The sequence below is a fragment of the Prionailurus bengalensis genome, chromosome D2, assembly GCF_016509475.1.
Source record: "Prionailurus bengalensis isolate Pbe53 chromosome D2, Fcat_Pben_1.1_paternal_pri, whole genome shotgun sequence".
NCBI lineage: Eukaryota > Metazoa > Chordata > Mammalia > Carnivora > Felidae > Prionailurus > Prionailurus bengalensis.
Window position 1 is genome coordinate 56,020,642 of NC_057351.1, and position 22,242 is coordinate 56,042,883.

At 38.6% G+C, this 22,242-nt stretch overlaps 1 protein-coding gene across 1 annotated transcript in view; it reads right to left on the reverse strand.

Annotated features, from left to right (window-relative positions):
- The window catches only part of ARHGAP19 (Rho GTPase activating protein 19), a 67,503-nt gene that overhangs the window by 19,332 nt on the left and 25,929 nt on the right, over positions 1-22,242 (reverse strand). The window contains exons 3-8 of the mRNA XM_043597130.1: positions 21,531-21,611; positions 19,470-19,679; positions 16,425-16,651; positions 13,618-13,704; positions 4,060-4,125; positions 1,634-1,825 (exon numbers count right to left, since the gene is read on the reverse strand). Coding sequence (XP_043453065.1) covers positions 1,634-1,825; positions 4,060-4,125; positions 13,618-13,704; positions 16,425-16,651; positions 19,470-19,679; positions 21,531-21,611 — 863 coding nt within the window. The remainder of the gene's footprint in view (positions 1-1,633; positions 1,826-4,059; positions 4,126-13,617; positions 13,705-16,424; positions 16,652-19,469; positions 19,680-21,530; positions 21,612-22,242) is intronic.

Sequence of the window (22,242 nt, forward strand, 5' to 3'; positions counted from 1 at the left end):
CATGGCCTCTAGAAAATGATCATGATATAATATTAAATGAAAAGGACAGGAATATAAAAACTGAATATATATTATGATCTCAAGCAAAAGAAAAACATGTCAAATACATATTCATGGAAAGAAACGCTAGAAGAAAATACTCCCAAATTTTTATTGGTGGTTATCTCAGGATGATTACAGGTGATTTTTCTTCTTTACACTCTTCTGGAGGTTTCAATGTTTCTATAGTAAATATTTATTATTTTTATAACCAGAGAAAAATCAGGAAATAGTAAAATTACACTTTCCACAAAACAAAATGGCAGTACTTGAAACGTATGCAAGGAGTTTGCAAGCATGCATGAGAAAATGCTTATGCTGTAATGTTTAGTAAAAGAGATAAAGAAAGTATGTGGTATGCTCCTAATTATGTAAAAATTTATTCATAGGAAAAAAACGAAAAGAAATACCAAAAAGGTAAACACTGGTGGGATGAGTGATTTATTTTCTTCTTAACCTTCTCTATAATTTCCTATTTTTCTAAAAAGACCAAAAATGATGCTAGCTTTTTCCTTCATATTATCTTTAACCCTCTGCATTCTTGATGACAAAGTCATTACACTTGTCCTAAGTTGCTGTCTTAGTTTCTATCAAGAATTAAATCACTGCAGTGCTCTGAATCTGTGATAATACTCAGACAACACCCCTGAAAATTCCAGTCATAACACAATTTGCTAGATCTCAAAGTAACTTCAAAGAGTGTAACAGAAAACTTTTCTTAAAAGATTCTATCAACTATTAAGAATAGCTCAGTTACACTTTTTCTGAGCACTTGGTTATATCTGGCCCTACGCTTGAGATTAGGTATAAAAAGAAAAAGTAAAAACACAGACTTCCCTCAAGAAGGTCCCAGTTGAATAAGAAGTCAAGAGGCTGACCTTGCCTATTCAGCTAAAATTCAAGAGGGATTGAGACAAAATATATTTCCCGAGAAAGAAATTAACCAAATTGTTGGGATTTACTCCTGCTACACTTCAAGTCTCAAAATGGCAAATGAGAGCACTAATTTGTTCCCACGGCTCCAAAATCAACAAATTTAGCTACCAGAATTCCTACCTTCTAATATCAAACCAGGCCCGCTTTATAGTGTTTCCTAACTGCAAACAACTCATTAGTAAGAGCTACCGCTTTCTGCTATGCCAGCCACTTTACATAGATTCTTTCTAATGTTTATAGTCATGAAACGTGGACATTTCAATTACCATTTTACAAACAAGGAAATTGGAATTCCAAAGGATTAAATTATTTGCCAAGAATATCTGAAGGATTTAAACTCCGGAACAATATATTGTATAACTGCTGGTTCTCTCTCAGCATATTTGGTACATGACCGAAATTAGAGAAACTCTAACTACACTTGGATCCTTCTGTTTAACTGTAGAAATCCAAGAGCCTCCCTCTACTCCCTTCCCTAGTGGGGCAGTAGTATAGACACTGCCACTGAGATTCCACTGACAAGTTTGCTTCCTTGGCCGAGCCAAGTGTAGGTCAATACAAGCCAAAACTTAAACGAGATTTGTAACAGTATTCCCTAGTGATTCTACAACCTTGACTACATTCCTAAAGCCCGTCACCATTTCCTGCATTCAGGTACCTGTCTAATAAGCTGTTTCTTCTTCGCTGACTCTGGCATATTGTGAACGTGTTGGAACAGCTCTCTCAATGCCTCTTCTGTACGCTGCTGGGTCTCCTCCTGATGAGAGCAGGAATCAACCCAGTTCCGTTTCTGAGATTTTGCCAGCTGGAAGGACTTCGTATGACATGAAGCTATCAGATCAAGATCATCCTAGAGAAAATTTTAAAGAAAAGCGAATTAATATATCCTGCCAGCTTATTTTCAGGTTCCCACAACCCTGGAACAAAAGAGAGGGGAGAAATGGGGAATATGGTACACTCTTAAATCAAGGAATAAGAAAAACCTAAACATAAAATTATCAGATGAAGAGAAATCGCTAATTATGGACTACATTAACAGCCCACTCCCACGACCTACATAGAGAACCTAAATTCATTTAGAATATTGCCACCAAAAATTATATTTATATAAGAGTTCAGTTTTCAAAGCATCTTTTAATCGCATATAACTCTCACTGCTATCCTATGAGGTAAGCAGGGAAAGTATCATCATTCCTATTTGATAAAAGAAAAAACTGAAGTTAAGCTATAAGTTTAAAGTCATTTAGATATTAAAAGGACAGACCCATCCTGGAGACCAAGTGCACGGGCTCTTGGCTGGGTGCTCTTTCCTACACATGACAACATGATGGGGTAACTACACTGCAGCGGTGGAGGAATGGCAACAACTCTCTAAGAAAAACCAAACTCCACTTACACTAGTTGAACTCATATACTGTCCTCCAGGTCACACCAAATATTTACTGAAGAAGAGGCAGGAACAATAGCATAAGATGACAGCTTAAGTTTCTAACCAAGACAGACTAAATAGAAATCATTAAAAAGTACTTGTGAAGTTTTTTAAACTTCTCAGTTTTAAAGCACAAGAATCATATGCAATCTTGTTAATAAGCATCACACATTTGCTTTCTAAGCTCATGTGGTCTCAAGCGTTTGAGACATTTGGTAGAGTGTTACCACTGAACATGAAATAAGAATGTATTATATAAAACTAATTTACTGCTGCAAAATATTTAATACATTGCTATTTACAGACTGCTTATATCATATGCTGTAAGAATGCATAGGGGCTTTATGAAAAACTTCAAACATGCAGTCTATGCCATCACTCACATGTAGAGGATACCATCTACCAGTGGAGCACCTCTGAAAGGAAACAAGAAGACTGCGGGGGGCGGAGGGGGCACTTTTGTTTCAATACATAACTTTCTTCTCCGTCTTTTTCCTTATCTCAAACTGACTAGATAATTTTGAACTATAACACTAACATTTTATTTTCCATGGCTTATTTTTATTTCATACTTTGTTTTATTATTTTTTCAAAGTTTATTTATTTTGAGTGAGAGAGAGAGAGAGAGAGAGTACGAGTGAGGGAGGGGTAGAGGAGAGGGAGAGAGAGAATACCAAGCAGGCTCTGCACTGTCAGCCCAGAGCCCCATGCAGGGCTCAAACTCCCGAACCATGAGATCACATGACCTGAGCCAAAACCAAGAGTTGGACACTTAACTAAGTAAGCCACCCAGGCACCCCTCACACTTTGTTTTAAAACTCCACTAATCCCGGGGCGCCTGGGTGGCTCAGTCGGTTATGCATCGGACTTCGGCTCAGGTCATGATCTCGTGGTTTGTGAGTTCGAGCCCCGCGTCGGGCTCTGTGCTGACAGCTGGGAGCCTGGAACCCACTTCGGATTCTGTGTCTCCCTCTCTCTCTGCCCCTCCCCTGCTTGTGCTCTGTCTCTCAAAAATGAATAAATGTAAAAAAAAAATTAAAAAAAAAAAAAAAAGAACTTCCTTCCCTTTTAAAAAAATAAAAAAATAAATAAAAATAAAACTCCACTAATCTGGGGGGGCGCCTGGGTGGCTCAGTTGGTTAAGCACCCAACTTCAGCTCAGGTCATGATCTCGCAGTCCATTAGTTTGAGCCCCGCGTCTGGCCCTGTGCTGACAGCTCAGAGCCTGGAGCCTGCTTCAGATTCTGTGTCTCCCTCTCTCTCTGCCCCTCCCCTGCTCATGCTCTGTCTCTCTCACTCTCAAAAATGAATAAATGTTAAAAAAAAATTTTTTTTTTTTAAAAAAACAAACTCCACTAATCTGGGAGCCTGGGTGGCTCAGTCGGTTAGGCGTCCGACTTCAGCTGAGGTCATGATCTCACAGTCAGTGAGTTTAAGCCCCGCGTCGGGCTCTGTGCTGACAGCTCAGAGCCTGGAGCCTGCTTCGGATTCTGTGTCTCCCTCCCTCTGTGCTCCTCCCCTGCTCACGCTGTCTCTCTCTGTCTCTCAAAAACGAATAAATGTTAAAAAAAAAAATTTTTGTAAATAAAATAAAACTCCACTAATCTTAATTAACTCTTTCCTTGAATAGGCTAAGAGCAATTTCCTATTCTTACCTTTGATGCTTGAGATCTGGAGCCCAAATAGTGCAATCTAGCACATTCCCGAATATAAACAGGAGCCTGGGCGGGATATAAAAGAAAACCAAGAACAAATGGTTAGCAGTATCTAAATTTCTTTCAGGCCACAAAAACAGTGACTCTCAAAATAACTGGACTAGCAGATTACTTCTGAAAAACAAAAGATCCCAGGGGCACCTGGGTGGCTTAGTCAGTTAAGCATAGTTTGAACCCCACATTGGGCTGTCTGCTGTCTACTGTCAGAGGGGGATCCTATGTCCCGCTCTCTCTCTGCCCCTCCCCGACTAGTGTGCATGCACACCCTCTCTCTCTCACAAAAATAAACATTTAAAAGAAAATTTAAAAAAAAGAAAGAAAAACAAAAGATCCTCAAAATGCCCTATTCCATAGCTTCCTTTCTCTTGCCCCCAAAATGGTACTTCAACAAATCTGATAGGGAAACTGTTTTTGAGAAGACACTATTATAGATATAAAAATCAAATATGGGGCACCTCGGTGGCTTACTTAGTTGAGTCAGTTAAGCATCTGACTCTTGATTTCAACTCAGGTCACGATCTCATGGTCGTGAGATTGAGTCCCACATTGGGCTCTGTGCTGAGCATGGAGCCTGCATGGGATTCTCTCTCTGCCCCTCTACCACAAACGCTCACTCTCTGTCTAGCAAAATAAATAAATAAACATTTAAAAAAAAAAACCACTCTGGATATATTTCAGAATGGTTACTTTCCCCCTGGCCACAATTTAAATTGTCATTTAAAAAAAAAAAAAAAAGAGGGGGTGCCTATGTAGCTCAGTGGGTTAAGCGTCCAGCTCTTGATTTCAGCTCAGGTCATGATCTCACAATTTGTGAGGTCGAGCCCCAAGTTGGTCTCCATGCTGAGCACGAAGTCTGCTTGAGATTCTCTCCCCACCCCTTCTCTCCCCCTCCCCCACTCATACTCACACACTCTCTCAAAAGAAATAAGTAAACTTAAAAAAAAAAGATTAAACACAACCTAAATGTCTTTTTTTTTTTAATGTTTTATTTATTTTTGAGACAGAGAGACACAGAGTGTGAGCAGGGAGGGGCAGAGAGAGGGCGAGACATAGAATCCAAAGCAGGCTCCAGGCTCCTAGCTGTCCGCACAGAGCCCGATGCGGGGCTCAAACTCACAAACCGCGAGATCATGACTGAGCCAAAGTCGGACGCTTAATGGACTGAGCCACCCAGGCGCCCCCTAAATGTCTTTTAATAGAAAACTGGTTGAATGAATTTTTATACATCCATACAACACAGAACTATCTAGTTACTAAAAACGAAAGAGGGGAGAGGGTAAGGGAAAGAAGGAAGAAACACTTTATGAATTGATATGAATGACTTCCAGGATCTACTGTTGAATGAGAAAAGTCATGGAACAGTATATAAAGCACCTATGTAAGAAAAAGGAAATAGGAACATACATACATATGCACACTTATTTGTTTTTATAAAAAGAAACACAAAAGGAACCAGATAAACCAGAAAAGGATAAGCCAGAAAATAATGAAAATGGTTAGGAAGACGACTGAGATTTCTCTAAGTATATACCCTTTTGTGTAGTTGGGCTTTTGAAGCATGTAAATATACTACAGAGTCAAAAAAATACACTTAAACCCAAAAGGAAATAAAGGTAAACCGTAAACTGAACACAAACAGGGAAAAAAATGAATATATCTGAGTATATGATTGACAACATAAGCACAGAAAAAGAATTATTCCACCTAACTTTTGGAAACTGTATTCTAGGGGCATCGGTTAAGCATTCCAACTTTGGCTCAGGTCATGATCTCATGGTTCATGATTTTGAGCCCCACGTAGGACTCTACGCCGACAGCTCAAAGCCTGAAGCCTGCTTTGTTTGCATTCTGTGTCTCCTTCTCTCTCTCTCTGTTGCTCCCCTGTTTGGGCTCTAGCCCTCTCTCAAAAATAAATAAACATTAAAAAAAAAAAAAAAACTGTATTCTAATTATACATCCTGAGTGAGATATATTCTAGGGGAAAGGAACTATAAGGGAATCTTAAACTTCCATCAGCATGTTTACATAGGTGTATTTTTTAAACTAATTTTTTATATGTTGATATTTTATATATTGTAGGATAAAGCAAATAGCATATAAATGCTACTAAAATCTTGAATTTGCAATGACTGAAAACAGATACAAAGTAAAAGAAGTCAAGAAAAAGCTCTGGAATGATAAATCTGAATTGGAAATACTAATATGAACTAATAGTTGCTTTTAAAAAAAATTTTAATCTACTTCCTGCCCTCAAAGAGCCTAGAAAGCAATGACACCCCAGAAACAATGAGTATATCTAGGGTCACTCAAAAAAAAAAAAAAAAAAAAAAAAAAAAAAAAAAAAAAACAGGGCTCCTTAAAGAAAATAATTGATTCCAGGCCCAGGGCAGAGCAAATGCAAAGTGAGCTGGGGACATTTTATGCCAGGAAGGAAACACTCAGACTGATGGAGTCCTGTCAAAAAGACAGCAGGAAGAGCTGGCAAGGGCTCTCACTGGCCAAATCTGAGACAATTTGAAAATTAAAATTAACAACTGAAATTGACTAACACCTCGAATAACTATAAACCTATGAGTCTATAGAGGTATTCATTAAAAAAAAGAGAGAGAGAATGAAACAGAGGAAAGGAAAGCTCTCCTCCACAGGAAAAAAAAAGTCAGCTAATAAAGATAAAACAGAATTAGAAAAACACTATTTCGTAATACCCAGTATCACCATAGATTCCAGCAGGATTACAGATGGGTGCTAAAATCATTACATTAGGTAATCATCCTGCAGGTTACTTACTAATTGCAAAGGGGAAAATGTACCTTTGTAATTAAGAGATGTGGCAGTTAGCAAAATTAGCATCACTGAGGGTGAGACAATCTGACATTCTGTGCCTCTGAATGTGATGCAACATGATGCAATAGGAGATACACAAACATCACCTATAAATCTTTGCCAAAAATGCTTAATATGAATCTAATCAAGCCTCTAGACCTAACTTAACAGTTTACAGGAACTACATAGAAAGGGATACATAGGAACAAGTTAAATAACCTTGAGAAAACAGTAAGACAAATTTAGAAGACGGAATATTCTGTAACACAGTTGGCCTGAATACTTCAACAAGTCCATGACATGAAGAAAAAGCATAGGGACTATTCCAGATTAAAAGTGACATAATAATCAAAGGCAATATATGAACCTCGATTAGTATATGTTATTAAAAACAGCAGTTATGAAATACATTCTTAGGATAAATGGGGAAATTTGAATCTGTACTGAATATTAGCTAATATGAAATCCTCATTAATTTTCTTAGACATGATAATGGTACTGTGACTATTGGGACAATGTTCTTATTCTTAGGAGATGTACGCTTAAGTACTTAGATGTGAAGTATCATGTCTGCAATTTACTGTCAGGGGTTCAGCCAAAAACAAACACCAAAAAAAGCATAAATATATAGAGTAAAAAAAAAAGCAAATATGGCAAATGGTAACATTTGTTGAATCTGACAGTTATATGAGTGTTCACTGTTTTACTCTTTCACCTTTTATCTGTATTTGAAAAACTTCATAACAAAGTTTTAAGAAGACTCTTGTGACAAAAACATTATGATATCTTGTTTAATTTCTACCTTGCTAAACTATAAAGCAGAGCTCAAAACCAAAGGAAATTTCCTCCAAACAAGAATATGACAGAACCCACTCCACCTATTCTATAAACTTCATTTAAAAAAAAAAAAAAAAAAAAACCCAAAAACCTGGGGCACCTATCTGGCTCAATTGGTGGAGCATGTGACTCCTGATCTCGGGGTTGTGACTTCGAGCCCCACATTGGGTGTGAGATTATTTTTTTTTAATTTTTAAATTAAAAAAAAAAAGAAAAATCCCTGCCCCCAAAAGATACTATGAGCTTAAGACATATCCAGAAAGGGAGACAGAAGCAGATGGGCTTAAATGAAAATCTGGAGGTGTTAAGTATTTTACAGTTCAGAGGGAATCAACAAAAGGACTTCTCACATAAAATGGGAATTGGCCTTAATTGTATATCATTATAAGTCCCTAGGAAAAGATGTTGTGACTCATGTTAGGGAGACATAAAACCAGATTGGGTCAGAGGGACTGATAATAGAAGACAGAACTAGAAATAGGAGGAATTTTAAGGAAAAAAATACAAAGAACACAGAATCTGAGGATTAGGAGGTAAAAACTCCACCCAAAGAAGCCTGAGAAGAAGAAGACACAACAAAGCACAAGAACAACAAACCGGGGGTACAATAGGACCTCAGAATAAGTGATAGAGCACACAGAACAATCGACCATTTTTCATCCAAAGGAAAAGCTCAGGAAAGAACCTAATTAGCCAAAGTGGTAAAGCCCCATAAAGACAACAGTTCTGATGTGAGTATCAAAGAGGAGAGACTGAAGACTAAAATCTCAAAAGAAATGTTTTTTCTCTCCTTCAAAGATCAACAGAGGCTCAAAGAGTGCTCACACTAGTCTGGAAACAAAGGTAAAGTAGCAAACAAGAATCAAAACCCCAAAGATGAGGAGCTGAAACAGGAATCTATATAAGGAAAATGTAGAGTAAAAACAGACTGTTTGAAAGGGTCTATTAATTAGAACTGTACCAAGCTGAATTACGTCCAGGAGCCCATACTCTTGTTTTATCTCTAAGATTTGTGTGATTTCTATTCTCAAAATCCTTCACAGTGATATGTTATCTTACATGGTAAAAAGGGCTTTGCTGGTGTGACTAAGTTAAGAACCTTGCAATGGGGAGATTAACTAGGTTATTCAGATGGGTCCTTAAAAGCAGAGAACCATTCCCAGCCGTAGTTAGGAATAAGAGAGAGATACAACATTGCTAGCCTTGAAGATAGAGGAAGGGGACCATAAGCCAAGGAATGTGGGCAACCTCTGGAAGATGGAGAAGGCAAATAAATAAATTCTCTCCTAGAATATCCAGAAATGAAAGCATCCCTGCCAACCTTGATTTTAGACCAGTGAGACTCCTGTAGACTCATGACCTACAGAACTGTAAGATAACAAATTTGTGTTAAGTCACTTAAAATCCTTCATAGTTAAGTACAACCGCATTGTATACTTGAACTATGTACACTGAAATCATGCACAAGGGAGAATGGATTCCACAGGTAAAGAGATCAGAAGTAGAAAGGCTAAAAACCGTGGGGTGCAATGAGATCTCTGAGATCCCACTTCTCTTTTAACTTGTGAGTGGTGGACTATGAAAAGTTAATCCTATAGCAATAGTAACAAGAAAATTCAATGAAGGAGAGTTCTATTAGGAACTGCACCTAGAAACTCTCCATTTTGATTCACAACTACAGTCAAGTAATTGCCTTACTGTTCATAATCACAACTCCTCTCTACTTATTCCCATAAATGCATGTTTTGGAACTAGCTGTTCCCCTCATCAGGAAGTATATAATGAAGAGGTCTGAAAGATCTTTGTTCATCATTAAAAATCATTTTTTCTCCTGTTGTCCTTTGACTACTATTCTAATTCACTTATCTAGATCTTGACCTCTAACTGATGATAATCTTTGACCTGGGCACCAAAGCCCCTGATGTAGCCCTGACTCTTTGTTTTTAACCTAAGATTCTGATCTTTCATTTCTAAACTCTGGACTCTGGATCACTCACCACCTTGTAGTCAATAAATCCCAGGGAGGCCTCCATGTTTACACCCTGCATTTACTACAAAGCTATAGTCATCAAAATAGTGTGGTACTGGTATAAAGACAAACACATATAGACCAACTGAATAGAGAATCCAGAAATAAATCCTTAAATGATTTTCAACAAGCATGCCAAGACTATTCAATGGAAAAAGAACAGTTTTTCAAGAAATGGAGCTGGGAAAACTGGATGTCCACAGCAAAAGAATAAAGTTGGACACTTACCTAACACCATATTAAAAAGTTAATTGAAAATGGATTTATAAACTAAATATAAGACCTAAAACTATAAAATTATTTTTAAAAAGCATAGGACAAAAGCTTCATGGCACTGGATTTAGCAATGATTTCTTGCATATGACATCAAAGTCACAGGCAACAAAAGGAAAAAAATAAACTAATGGGGGATTTCACGGAAGTTTTTACATTTTGTGTAGTAAGACTATCACCCGAGTAAAAACGCAACCCACAGAATGGGAGGAAATATTTGCACATCATATATCTTATAAGGGATTACTAATCAGAATATATAAAGAACTCCTACAACTCAACAATAAAAAAACCCAATTCAAAAATGGGCAAAGGCCTTGAACATTTCTTCAAAGAAGATAGGCAATAAGCACATGAAAGATGCTCAACATCTCACTAATCATTAGGGAAATGCAAATCAAAACTACAATGAGATACCACCTCATAGTTACTACCAAAAAATAAAAAATAAGTATTCATGAGGATGTGAAGAAATGGGAACCCTTGTACGTCACTGGAGGGAATGTAAAATGAATACAGCCACTATAGAAAACAGTATGCCCGGGGGCCCCTGGGTGGCTCAGGAGGTTAAGTGTGCAACTTTGGCTCAGGTCATGCTCTCGCAGTTCGTGAGTTCAAGCCCCATGTCGGGCTCTGTGCTGTCAGCTCAGAGCCTAGAGCCCGCTTCAGATTTGGGGTCTCCCTCTCTCTCTGCCCCTCCCCCACTCGTGCTCTGTCTCTGTCTCTCAAAAATGAATAAACGTTAAAAAAAAATTAAGAAAGATAGAAAGAAAGAAAGAAAGAAGAAAGAAAGAAAGAAAGAAAGAAAGAAAGAAGTATGTCTAAAAAACAAATAATCCAGTGAAGAAATGGGCAAAAGACATGAACAGACACTTTTCCAAAGAAACATCCAAATAACAGACACATGAAAAGATGCTCAATACCACCTCACACCTGTCAGAATGGCTAAAATTAATAAGGCAGGTAACAATAAATGTTGTCAAGGATGCAGAGAAAGGGGAACACTTTTGCACTGCTGGTGGGAATGCAAACTGGTGCAGCCACTCTGGGGAACACTATGGAGTTTCCTCAAAAAATTAAAAATAGAACTACCCTATGACCCAGCAACTGTACTACTAGGTATTTATCTAAAGGATACAAAAATCCTGATTCGAAAAGGAACATGAAACCCAATGTTTATAGCAGCACTATCAACAAGAGCCAAATTATGGAAAGAGTCTAAATGTCCATCAATTGATGAATGTATAAAGAAGATGTGGTAATATACAATGGAATATTACTCGGTGATCAAAAAGAATGAAATTTTGCCATTTGCAACAACATGAATGGAACTAGAATGTATTATGCTAAGTGAAATAGGTCAGGCAGAGAAAGACAAATACCATATGATTTCACTCATATGTGGGATTTAAGAAACAAAACAGATGAACATAGGGGAAGGGGAGAAAAATAGATAAAAACAGAGAGGGAGGGAAACCATAAGAGACTCTTAAATACAGAGAACAAACTGAGGGTTGCTGGAGGGATGTTGAGTAGGGGAATGGACTAAATGGGTGATGGGCATTAAGGAGGGCACATGTTGGGATGAGCACTGGGTGTTATATTTAAGTGATGCATTACTAAATTCTACTCCTGAAACCATTATTACACTATATGTTAACTAACTTGGATTTAAATAAAATTAAATTAAAAAAAGAAATAGCAACATAAAAAAAAAAAATGAAAGAAGAAAAAAAACAGTATGGCAGTTCTGTTAGAATTACCATGATCCAGTAATTCCACTTCTGGGTGTATACCCAAAAGAATTGAAAGCAGTGTCTCAAAAAAGATATTTGTACATCCATGTTCATAGCAGCATTATTCACAAGAGCTAAAACATGGGAGAAATCCAAGTGTCCTCAACAGATAAATGATAAGCAAAATGCAGTATATACAATGACAGGGATATTACTCATCCTTAAAAAAGAAGGAAATTCTGACAAGTGCTACAATATGGATGAATCTTGAAAACATTATGCTAAGTGAAATAAGCCAATCACAAAAAGTGTGATTTCTCTTATATGAAGTACTTAGTCAATTCTCTCTCAATTCTCAGTCTTTCCAGATGGCAAGATGCTAAAATTGAGAAATTCACTATCAGGAAAGTGTGCTCTAAAGAAAAAGCCAAGGATATGACTGTACAACTTTTTGTTAAAATCTTAGAAGCATCAGGGCGCCTGGGTGGCTCAGTTGGTTAAGCATCTGACTCTTGGTTTTGGTTCAGGTCATGATCTCACAGTTCATGAGTTCGAGCCCCACATCAGGCTCCACGCTCACAGTGCAGAGCCTGCTTGGGATTCTCTCTCTCTCTCTCTCTCTCTCTCTCTCTCTGACCCTCCCCTGCTCATGCTGTCTCTCTCTCTCTCTCTCTAAAATAAATAAACATTAAAAAAAAAAACAAAAAACAGTAATGAGGCACCTGGGTGGCTCAGTCAGTTAAGCAACCGACTTCAGTTCAGCTATGATCTAGAGGTTCAAGAGTTCGAGCTCGATATCTGTGCTGATAGCTCAGAGCCTAGAGCCTGCTTCGGATCCTGTGTTTCCCTCTCTCTCTACCCCTCCCCTGTTCTCTCTCTCTCTCAAATAAACATTTAAAAACATTTTTTAATAATAATAAATAAAATAAAATAAAATAAAATAAAATAAAATAAAATAAAATAAAATAAAATAAAAATCTTTAGGGGCACCTGAGTGGCTCAGTTGGTTAAGCACCAGACTTTGGCTCAGGTCATGATCTCACAGTTCATGGGTTCGAGCCTGCATCAGGCTCTGTGCTGACAGCTCAGAGCCTGGAGCTTGCCTGAATTCTGTGTCTCCCTCTCTCTCTGCCCCTTGCCCACTCACACTCTTGCTCTCTCTCAAAAGTAAACATTAAAAAAAAATTTTTTTAATAAAATCTTTTAAAACATCAAAAGGTCAAAGTTTTCGGTCACACAAAGGACCCTTTCAAAAGAATAAAGATCCTCTCAGTCAGACCAGAGGGCCTCTGGGAAGGTTAAAGGTATTGTCCTTCAGCCTTCTCAGGAGGAGACCAAGGGAGAGAAGGGTTTGTCTTAAAAAGATTTGTATATGTGGTTTTTGTCTAATGGAGTGAATCCCTCTGAAATCCACAGAACCACAAAGTTGAAAAAGTTATATGGGCAGAAACATTGATAGTGTGGACTAAAAGGGACAAAGAGTACAAAATGAAAGCAGACTGTCAGACCCTCAAAATTCTCCTGGCAGGAAGCAGACAGAATAAACTCACTCAACTGCCAGTACAAACTGCCCTTCGTGAAAAAGTAAGGGTGTCCCAGGTAGGGCCAGTTATCCTACTCAGCCTCCAGGTGCCTTACTATTTCTCCCCACCTTAGTTGTTCTGAGTTTTGCCACTGTCCCATCTGGTTTCAAGTCCGAGGCAGAGACTTTTTTATTAGTCATCCTTGTAGCCCTACTGAGGATTCCACCATGCTCCAACCTCCTGTCCTATCACCACTCAAATCCCATCCCTTACCTACCTTAAAAAGTTTCTGGGAATGTTTAATCATAAAAGCCATCCCGTTGTTCAACTTTGTGATATTCTCTTGAAGGTCATTGGCAGTGGCCTATTCATAGGGAAAGAAACCAAAAGAGGATTAAGAGCTGAGAAGTAGAAGAGATGTTCCATTTACTTACCAATAAGCTTATTCTTTCAAAGGTATAAGGGTTTCTATCCCGAACAAAGGTGTCTGTACTATAGTGTTTAATTCTGGAAAGGCTTTTCAGTTCAGCAAGTTTCTACTGGATTGGACATATAACCTAGAAGAGACCATGTGTCCCCGAACTCAACAAGAACCTATGAGAACCAATCTTTATTTCCTAATTCTGCTAGAGAATTATACATGCAAGCAGTGTTGATAAAGAAAATCTAGTCTAGGATCCAAAATGGGCAGGAAGAACAGAATCTATACAAACTACCAGGGACGCTGCCTCTTCAGAGAAACTGGAGTTTCTCCAAAGGTGAAAGAAAACCATCACTAGTAATTGATACCAAAGGTAACATCTGTTTCTTAAAAACACAAATGGTCACTGATTCTCTTATTTCTCCTGTTTTTTAAGCACTTGAGTATCCATCTCTACTATCCCAAAGCCCTCATCCTCAACATGCATCTTTGTTACTTAATTTGTTTGCTTTAACCAAGATCTCTTAATATTTTTTTTTTTAATGTTTATTTTTGAGAGAAAGAGAAAGCACACGAGCAGGGCAGGGGCAGAGAGGGAAGGGGACAGAGGAACCAAAGCAGGCTCTGCACTGACAGCAGAGAGACTGATGTGGGACTCAAACTCAAGAACAATGAGACCATGACCCAAGCCAAAGTTGGACATTTAACCAACTGAGCCACCCAGGTGCCCCAGCATTTTTTATAGACACAGATTACTCACTCTTTTTTCATCAGATCAATTGACTGGTTCTAAAATTCTTTCATTGCAGCACCTGGGTGGCTTAGTCAGTTAAGTGACCAACTCCTGATTTCAGCTCAGGTCATTATGTCACAGTTTGTGAGATTGAGCCCCGAATTGGGCTCTGTGAGGGCAGTGCAGAGCCTGCTTGAGATTCTCTCTCTACCTCTCTCACTGCCCCTCCTCCACTTGCTCTCTCTCTCTCTGACCCTCCCCCATTTGCTCGCATTCTCTCTCTCTCAAAATAAATAAAAATAATTTTTTTAATTATTAAAATTTTTCATTAGGGGGCACCTGGGTGGCTCAGTCAGTTAAGCATCCAACTCTTGATTTCGGTTCAGGTCATGATCTCACAGTTCATGGGTTTGAGCCCCCACATCAGGTTCTCACAGAGCCTGCTTGAGATTCTCATTCTCATTCTCTCTCTCTCTCTCTCTCTCTCTCTCTCTCTCTCTGCCGCTCCCCTGCTTGCACTCTCTTTCTAAATAAATAAACTTAAAAACAACAACAACAAAAAAAAACTCATTAGGAGGCTTGATCTCCTTAATATGGACAAATGTTAGTGTGTCCTTTTCTTCTTACCCCACCCCCACCTTTGTGTGGGGTGGGGTTCTTCCTAGCCTGGAACATTACATTTTTTCACTAGTTACTTGTTAGGTAAAATGTTCCACACAACTGTTCTCCTTTTTTTTTTTTTAAAAGTAAACTCTATGAGGGGCGCCTGGGTGGCTCAGTCGGTTAAGCGGCCGACTTCGGCTCACGTCATGATCTATCGGTCCGTGAGTTCGAGCCCCGCGTCAGGCTCTGTGCTGACAGCTCAGAGCCTGTTTCAGATTGTATGTCTCCCTCTCTCTGACCCTCCCCCGTTCATGCTCTGTCTCTGTCTCAAAAATAAATAAACATTAAAAAAAAAAAATTAAATAAATAAATAAATAAAGTAAACTCTATGAGCCCAAGGAGTCCAACACAGGTGGGGCTGGCACTCACAACCCCAGGATCAAGAGTCTACACTCTACCAACTGAGCCAATCAGGCATCCACAAGTGCTCTCCTTAACCCTCCTTTTCTCATTTCTTATAATCCCAAAAACCTTTTATAAATCACCATATCCTATCATCCTATCTACTTCCATTATCTTCCAAAACCTTATAAGTGATAAAATACTAATTTACGCCCAGTTTACAGAGGAAGAGCCTAAGCATAACAAGGGTAAAGGACACAGATAACATAGCTGGTTTGCAGCTTCCAACCCAAGTGTTCTGGCTCCCAATTCCAGTATGCAATAAAACTTATATTATGAATGTGCAGAAAGCTGTACACCTCCAGGTCAAAAATTAGTTCAAAAGACATTTAATAATTTATTTCTCATGTAAGTCACTGAGAAAGCCATGGTCTCAGTAATAAAAAAATACATTCAGCTTTATCCGAGGAGAGCATATCTACAGAAAATAGAAGGGTTAGGATAAGAAAGGATTGCTCTATCATCTTACCTGAGGGCTTAGTGACATTATCCAGTAAAATTGTATGGCTCTAGTCTAAATTTATGCCATTCAATCTTCAGATATCAATTTGATTTCTCAGGAAGGCATATATATTGACCAGCCAAAACAAATATTCTATTTTAGTTAGTAGCTATAATTTTCCCCTAAAAGCTTCCACTAATAAATGTCTTTCAGCTTTATCAGAGATTGATTTACACATGAGGTTAACAGGAATTGGCCCCTCATGTTAGGTGAATTCTTAAACGAATTCATAAAGTATGTCCCTAACCTTGTAAAGCTGAAGAGTAGACCTTGGACCCTTGATAACCTCACCAAGATACAGCCAGAGGATTAGGACCAGCCCAAGAAAACCAAGCACTCTTTGCTCGTCCCCTCAACACTCACATTTTTCGGCCACAGGACATGGGGTGCAAACATAAGGGCAAGGTTATAAGCAGACATCTTATTCTTGTCTTGTTTCTTTGCTGTCTGGTACAGGAGATCAAGCAATAACTTCAGCAAGTTACGATTAGGTGGAGGGAGAATGAGGAAGAGCAACTGGAGAGCCTCAATTTGCCGCTCCTTATCTGGTACATTGGTCTTGTTTCCTTTATCATCAAACTGCATCAAATCTTGAGGACAAAAGAAACGATTGCAAAGGAGGGAGAAAATACAAGCAAGAAAAATCAACATGTCTACTATTATCCTCCCCTGAACTCCAATCAAAATGAGAAGAAAGATGTGGGGCATGGGGGGCTCAGTCAGTTAAGCGTCCAACTTCAGCTCAGGTCACGATCTCTAGTTCGTGGTTTCCAGCATTGCATCGAGCTCTGTGCTGACAGCTCAGAGCCTGGAGCCTACAGCCTGCTTCACATTCTGTGTCTCCCTTTCTCTCTCTGCCCCTCCCCAGCTCACATTCTGTCTCTCTCTCAAAAATAAGTAAACATTTAAAAAATTAAAAAAAAAAAAAAGAAGAAGAAGAAGAAGAAAGGGGCGCCTGGGTGGCTCAGTCGGTTAAGCGTCCGACTCTTGATTTGGGCTCAGGTCATGATCTCACAATTTGTGAGTTCAAGTCCAACGTTGGGCTCTGTGCTGACTGTGGAGAGCCTGCTTGGGATCCTCTCTCTCCCTCTCTCTCTGCCCCTCTTCCCCATTCATTATCTCCCTCTCAAAATAAATAAATAAACTTAAAAGAAGAAAAAAAGAATCAGGCATAAACAGAACTTAGAGCAAAATATAATAACAAATAGTGTCAATACAGTTCAATAATAAAAAGACCAAAATTTTTAAATGGGCAAAAGATTTGGGGTTTTTTTTAATATAATTTGTTGTCAAATTGGCTTACATACAACACCCAGTGCTCATCCCAAGTGCCCTCTTCAATGCCTATCACCCATTTTCCCCTCTCCCCCACCCCCCCACCATCAACCCTCAGTTTGTTCTCTGTATTTGAGAGTCTCTTATGGTTTAAATGGGCAAAAGATTTGAATAAACGTCCTCCAAAGAAGATATATGAATGGCCAATAAGCACTTGTATACTCTGTTTTATTTGCTATCGGTGCGATGTAAATTAAAACCACAATGAGACACTACTTCATACCTCCTAGTATGGCTATAACCCAAAAAACTGAAAATAACAAGTGTTGGCAAAAATGTTGAGAAAATTAAACCCTCTTACATTGCTGGTGGGAATGGAAAATGGTACACTTTGGAAAACAGTTTGTCAGTTCCTCAAAAAGCTAAACATAGCGTTACCATATGACCTGGCAATTCTACTCCTAGGTATATATTCTTAGCTATACAGAGAGATGAAAACATGTCCAAAAAGATCTTTGATAATGCCACCCTCTTCACTTTTCCTCACACAGGGAAAGAAATATGAGAGTGAATTATGCCCTGATAACAGGATAATCTAGGAGCTCCTCATGACATCAGAATCACTGTTTCTCCCCTAAGAGGCTACATAGGTTATCAATAAAAACAGTCCCCTGGATAATCAGAATTTCAAACAATACAAATAACCATTTGGATATAAATCATATAGACCCAAAAATAGTTAGTATGTTGTTTAAACTATTTAACTTCAATAATAAATCCAAGTTTAGGAAAGGCAGGTATTATTTCTAGAAACTATTCCTTGTTAATATGAAACCAAAAACAAAAATACCTTCCAGTTATCAGCAAGGCATATCAAATGCTACAACTGTGCCACACCTCAATATGATTGCAAAGAAGTGTGAGTCACGGGTGGTGGAGCGGAGGATTTCAAGTATGGCACTAAATTAACTCAAAGTAAACGGAACGAACATTCTTCATATTAACACTTACAAAAAACGTACCAATATTTTCCATATATTTTTCAAGATCCAAGTTTATTTCTCTCCAAAATAATTATAAAGTTATACAACGTTTTAATAACATTTACTCATTTATATAACCTGAATGTCCTGAGAGTGCTAAAAAGAAAATCTAATCTTAATTAGAGGTTAGAAATTCAAAGCTAGTTTTTTAAGTAGTAAAAATTATTCAACAGAAAAAATAATCTTATATTTTACTTAAAATTAAAAGAAAGAGGAAAATACCCAAGGACAGAAAATCAAGTAAGTGCAGTATAGATTTTGATGTCATGTGCGCTTAGAGCCTATAGCAGCCTAACAGCTGTGCAATTCAAGAATGAATTCCCTACCATACAGGCATAAAAGAGAATGAGGTAAATATGAGCTGAAAATGGAACATCCTCCAAGATATATCAAGTGAAAAAAGCAAACCACAGAACCATGTATATAATACCCTACCACTACCAATACCTAAAAGAGAGAAAAAGAATATATGTATTTGTTTGTAAATGTATAAAATACCTCTGGAAGGATACATAAGAAATCAATAGCAATGGTTGCCTCCAGGAAGAAAATCTGGGTAGTGGGGGACAGGGGCAGGAGAGAGGCTTTTCACTCTATACTTTTAAATCTTTTGAATTTTGAACCATGTGAATGTATTGCCTATTTAGAAAACAAAATTATTTTCAAAAAACAAGTCTCCTAGATTAGAGATGATCTCAACTGAGGCATAATAATACTTAATATTAGCAAATGCCTAAGCCAAGGTAAATATAGCAAACCTATAACCATCTCAGGTATGTGAATCAATCCAATGAAAAGCATTCATTTACTGAGCAACTAAAATGTTCAAAACACAATGCTAGGATCTATCAGAGATACAAAAATAAATAAAATCCGGATTTTATTTTCAAAGAAGCTGATTTAGCAAGAAAAACACCTGATTAAAACTAAACTGGCCAATACCACCCAGAGAGCCCCAAATACCATGAATTCTTAACCAATTTTGGCGAAAGTATTACTGCGGGTTACAAACAACAGAAAATTCCAAACAACTTTACTCAACTAAAAGAAATGTATTCATTTACATCTCCTTCTCACCTCCTATACTCACCAGCAATTTTGAGGTGTGCATGGAAATGTTTATGAGTCAGCAGCGGCTCAGGTAACTCTCCTAGAAACATCTTCAGCAAGGTAGCAACATCATTTGAATGAAACTCCCCTGATTCCAAGTCAATATCAGTTCCATTATTGAGAGCATCTCTTAAAATCTGCTGTCGGACACTATTCCCTGGTACTCTAAACAAACCCTCTACTCTCAAGTCTGTTTAGCATGGAAAAAGAACAGAAGACATGCAAAAAGGAAGCAAAAAGAGAAATTACAATTAAAACAACTGATCTAGAAGACTACTTTACACTTGAAGGACCCTTTATAAACACCTTGAAGGAGATTACCCCACCACCACCACCACCATTTTCCCAGAGAAGTTTAGAATCTACTGGCCCTTGAGGAGACTTATCTGAACATCCCTGAGCACCTGGACATGGTCTGCCTCAGGCACATCTGGAGACTGAATTTAACCTGAACAATGATTAGAATGAGCTTGAAAAATAAGTGGGAAGAAAGCCAAATCTTCCAGAAGTCCCCTTCCCTTTGGCCATCCCAGACTTTGTTTAGAGGTGCTGAATTCATCTGTGGAAGTGTGTTGCCCCTGTAAATGGTTTCCCAGCCCAAAATGAATTTGGAGTCTCTGCACTGTTCCAGAAATTAGAACTCTAACCCGTCAGATCACCTTTCAGTCTGGGATTCCCAGAAGCTTAGGATCATCTCAACTAAACTGTTCTCCCCTGCCAACTAGGTTCTAAGCTAACCTAAGAGGATTTAAAAGGGGGGGAGGGGGGCAGAATTATAGTTTTGGTCTGATCTAGAAGAAGCATAAAAGTTCATATTTTCAGCTGAGGTATATATTTACCTTTGTATAGCCTCCTAATTCAGGGGCTCAAGTTCAAATGCCTACAAGGGCGGGCAGGTAACAGTAAATGAATGAATAGGAACCAAAACAAACTGGAGAGCACATAGCTGTGCTCCAGTTGATTGTATCCAAGTGGGGGCCCCAGGATGCTAGATCTTCCTATACCAAAAGAATTTTGAAAACCTGGACTTCCACCAGTAACTAATTTTATTTTTATTTTAATACTTTGCCAAGCAAACAACACATGAACATAGAGGACACAAGTCCTTACATTATCGGTTTACAACCTCTGCTCTAGCTCCTACCACAGTGCCCCACATAAATAAGTCATAAATAGGGGTGCCTAGGGGCGCCCATGTGGCTCAGTCGGTTAAGCTCTGACTTCAGCTCAGTCATGATCTCGCAGTTTGTGAATTCAAGCCCCGCGTCAGGCTCTGTACTGACAGCTCAGAGCCTGGAGCCTGCTTCAGATTCTGGGTCCCCCCTCTTTCTGCTCTTCCCCCACTCACACTCTTATCTCTCAAAAAATGAATAGGGGCGCCTGGGTGGCGCAGTCGGTTAAGCGTCCGACTTCAGCCAGGTCACGATCTCGCGGTCCATGAGTTCAAGCCCCGAGTCAGGCTCTGGGCTGATGGCTCGGAGCCTGGAGCCTGTTTCCGATTCTGTGTCTCCCTCTCTCTCTGCCCCTCCCCCGTTCATGCTCTGTCTCTCTCTGTCCCAAAAATAAATAAACGTTGAAAAAAAAAAATTTTTTTTTAAATGAATAAATATTAAAAATTTTTTAAAACAAATTCTCTCTGAAAAGAAATTTAAGAAGAAATATATTTAGAAACATGCCACCTAAAATTATAATTGGTTAGTGTCTTATGTTCATTAGCACCTACTAACTCAAGGAAGTTCATATAAAACTGACAACTCGGGGCGCCTGGGTGGCGCAGTCGGTTAAGCGTCCGACTTCAGCCAGGTCACGATCTCGCGGTCCGTGAGTTCAAGCCCCGCGTCAGGCTCAGGGCTGATGGCTCAGAGCCTGGAGCCTGTTTCTGATCCCGTGTCTCCCTCTCTCTCTGCCCCTCCCCCGTTCATGCTCTGTCTCTCTCTGTCCCAAAAATAAATAAACGTTGAAAAAAAAAAATTTATTAAAAAAAAAAAAAAACTGACAACTCTTCATTAACACAGAACAACAAAATCCTGAGTAGTCTTACTTTTGTGTAGATACTCAATCAGTTGGTATATCTGGGCAATGCCTTCTTCCGTCAATGGGGATCCAAATACCACTCCTTTTTCTAAAAAAACATACAACAGGACAGGGCTATATTTTCCACAAATAGTACAAAATCATCATTCTTAAAACCACTCAAGCATCCTACATAACAATCCAGCAAATGTTTTCACAGGTTCAGTAAACAAAAACCTGAAAGCTGTTAGTGCCCCCAAAAATGCAACAACTCTCAATCAACTCTGCATGTTTAAGATTAAACTGTAGGTTCCCTGAAGGCAAAAACTATCTTAAGTAACAATACTTAGCATGTTGATAATTAGCTTAAAAATAAAAAATAGAACTTAGAGCCATGATTGTCAAAGTATGACAGACTATCCACTAGAGTATAGGGTCTAATCTATTGTCATGTTTAAACATTTTTCTCTACCTTAAATGATTTTCTCATGTTTAATAAAATGAAATAGTACCTCTTAGTATCTTATCGAAAGTAGTGCTACAATTTATTTTCTAGGGAGGCTTTTATTTTGGGTGACTCATAGCTCTTTGATAATGCCTTATCAAAGCATTCCATAGAATGAAAACATTTGAGAACTGCAATAAAAAATGTTTATTCTTGGGGCGCCTGGGTGGTTCAGTCGGTTAAGCGTCCAACTTCGGATCAGGTCATGATCTCACCATCTGTGGGTTCAAGCCCC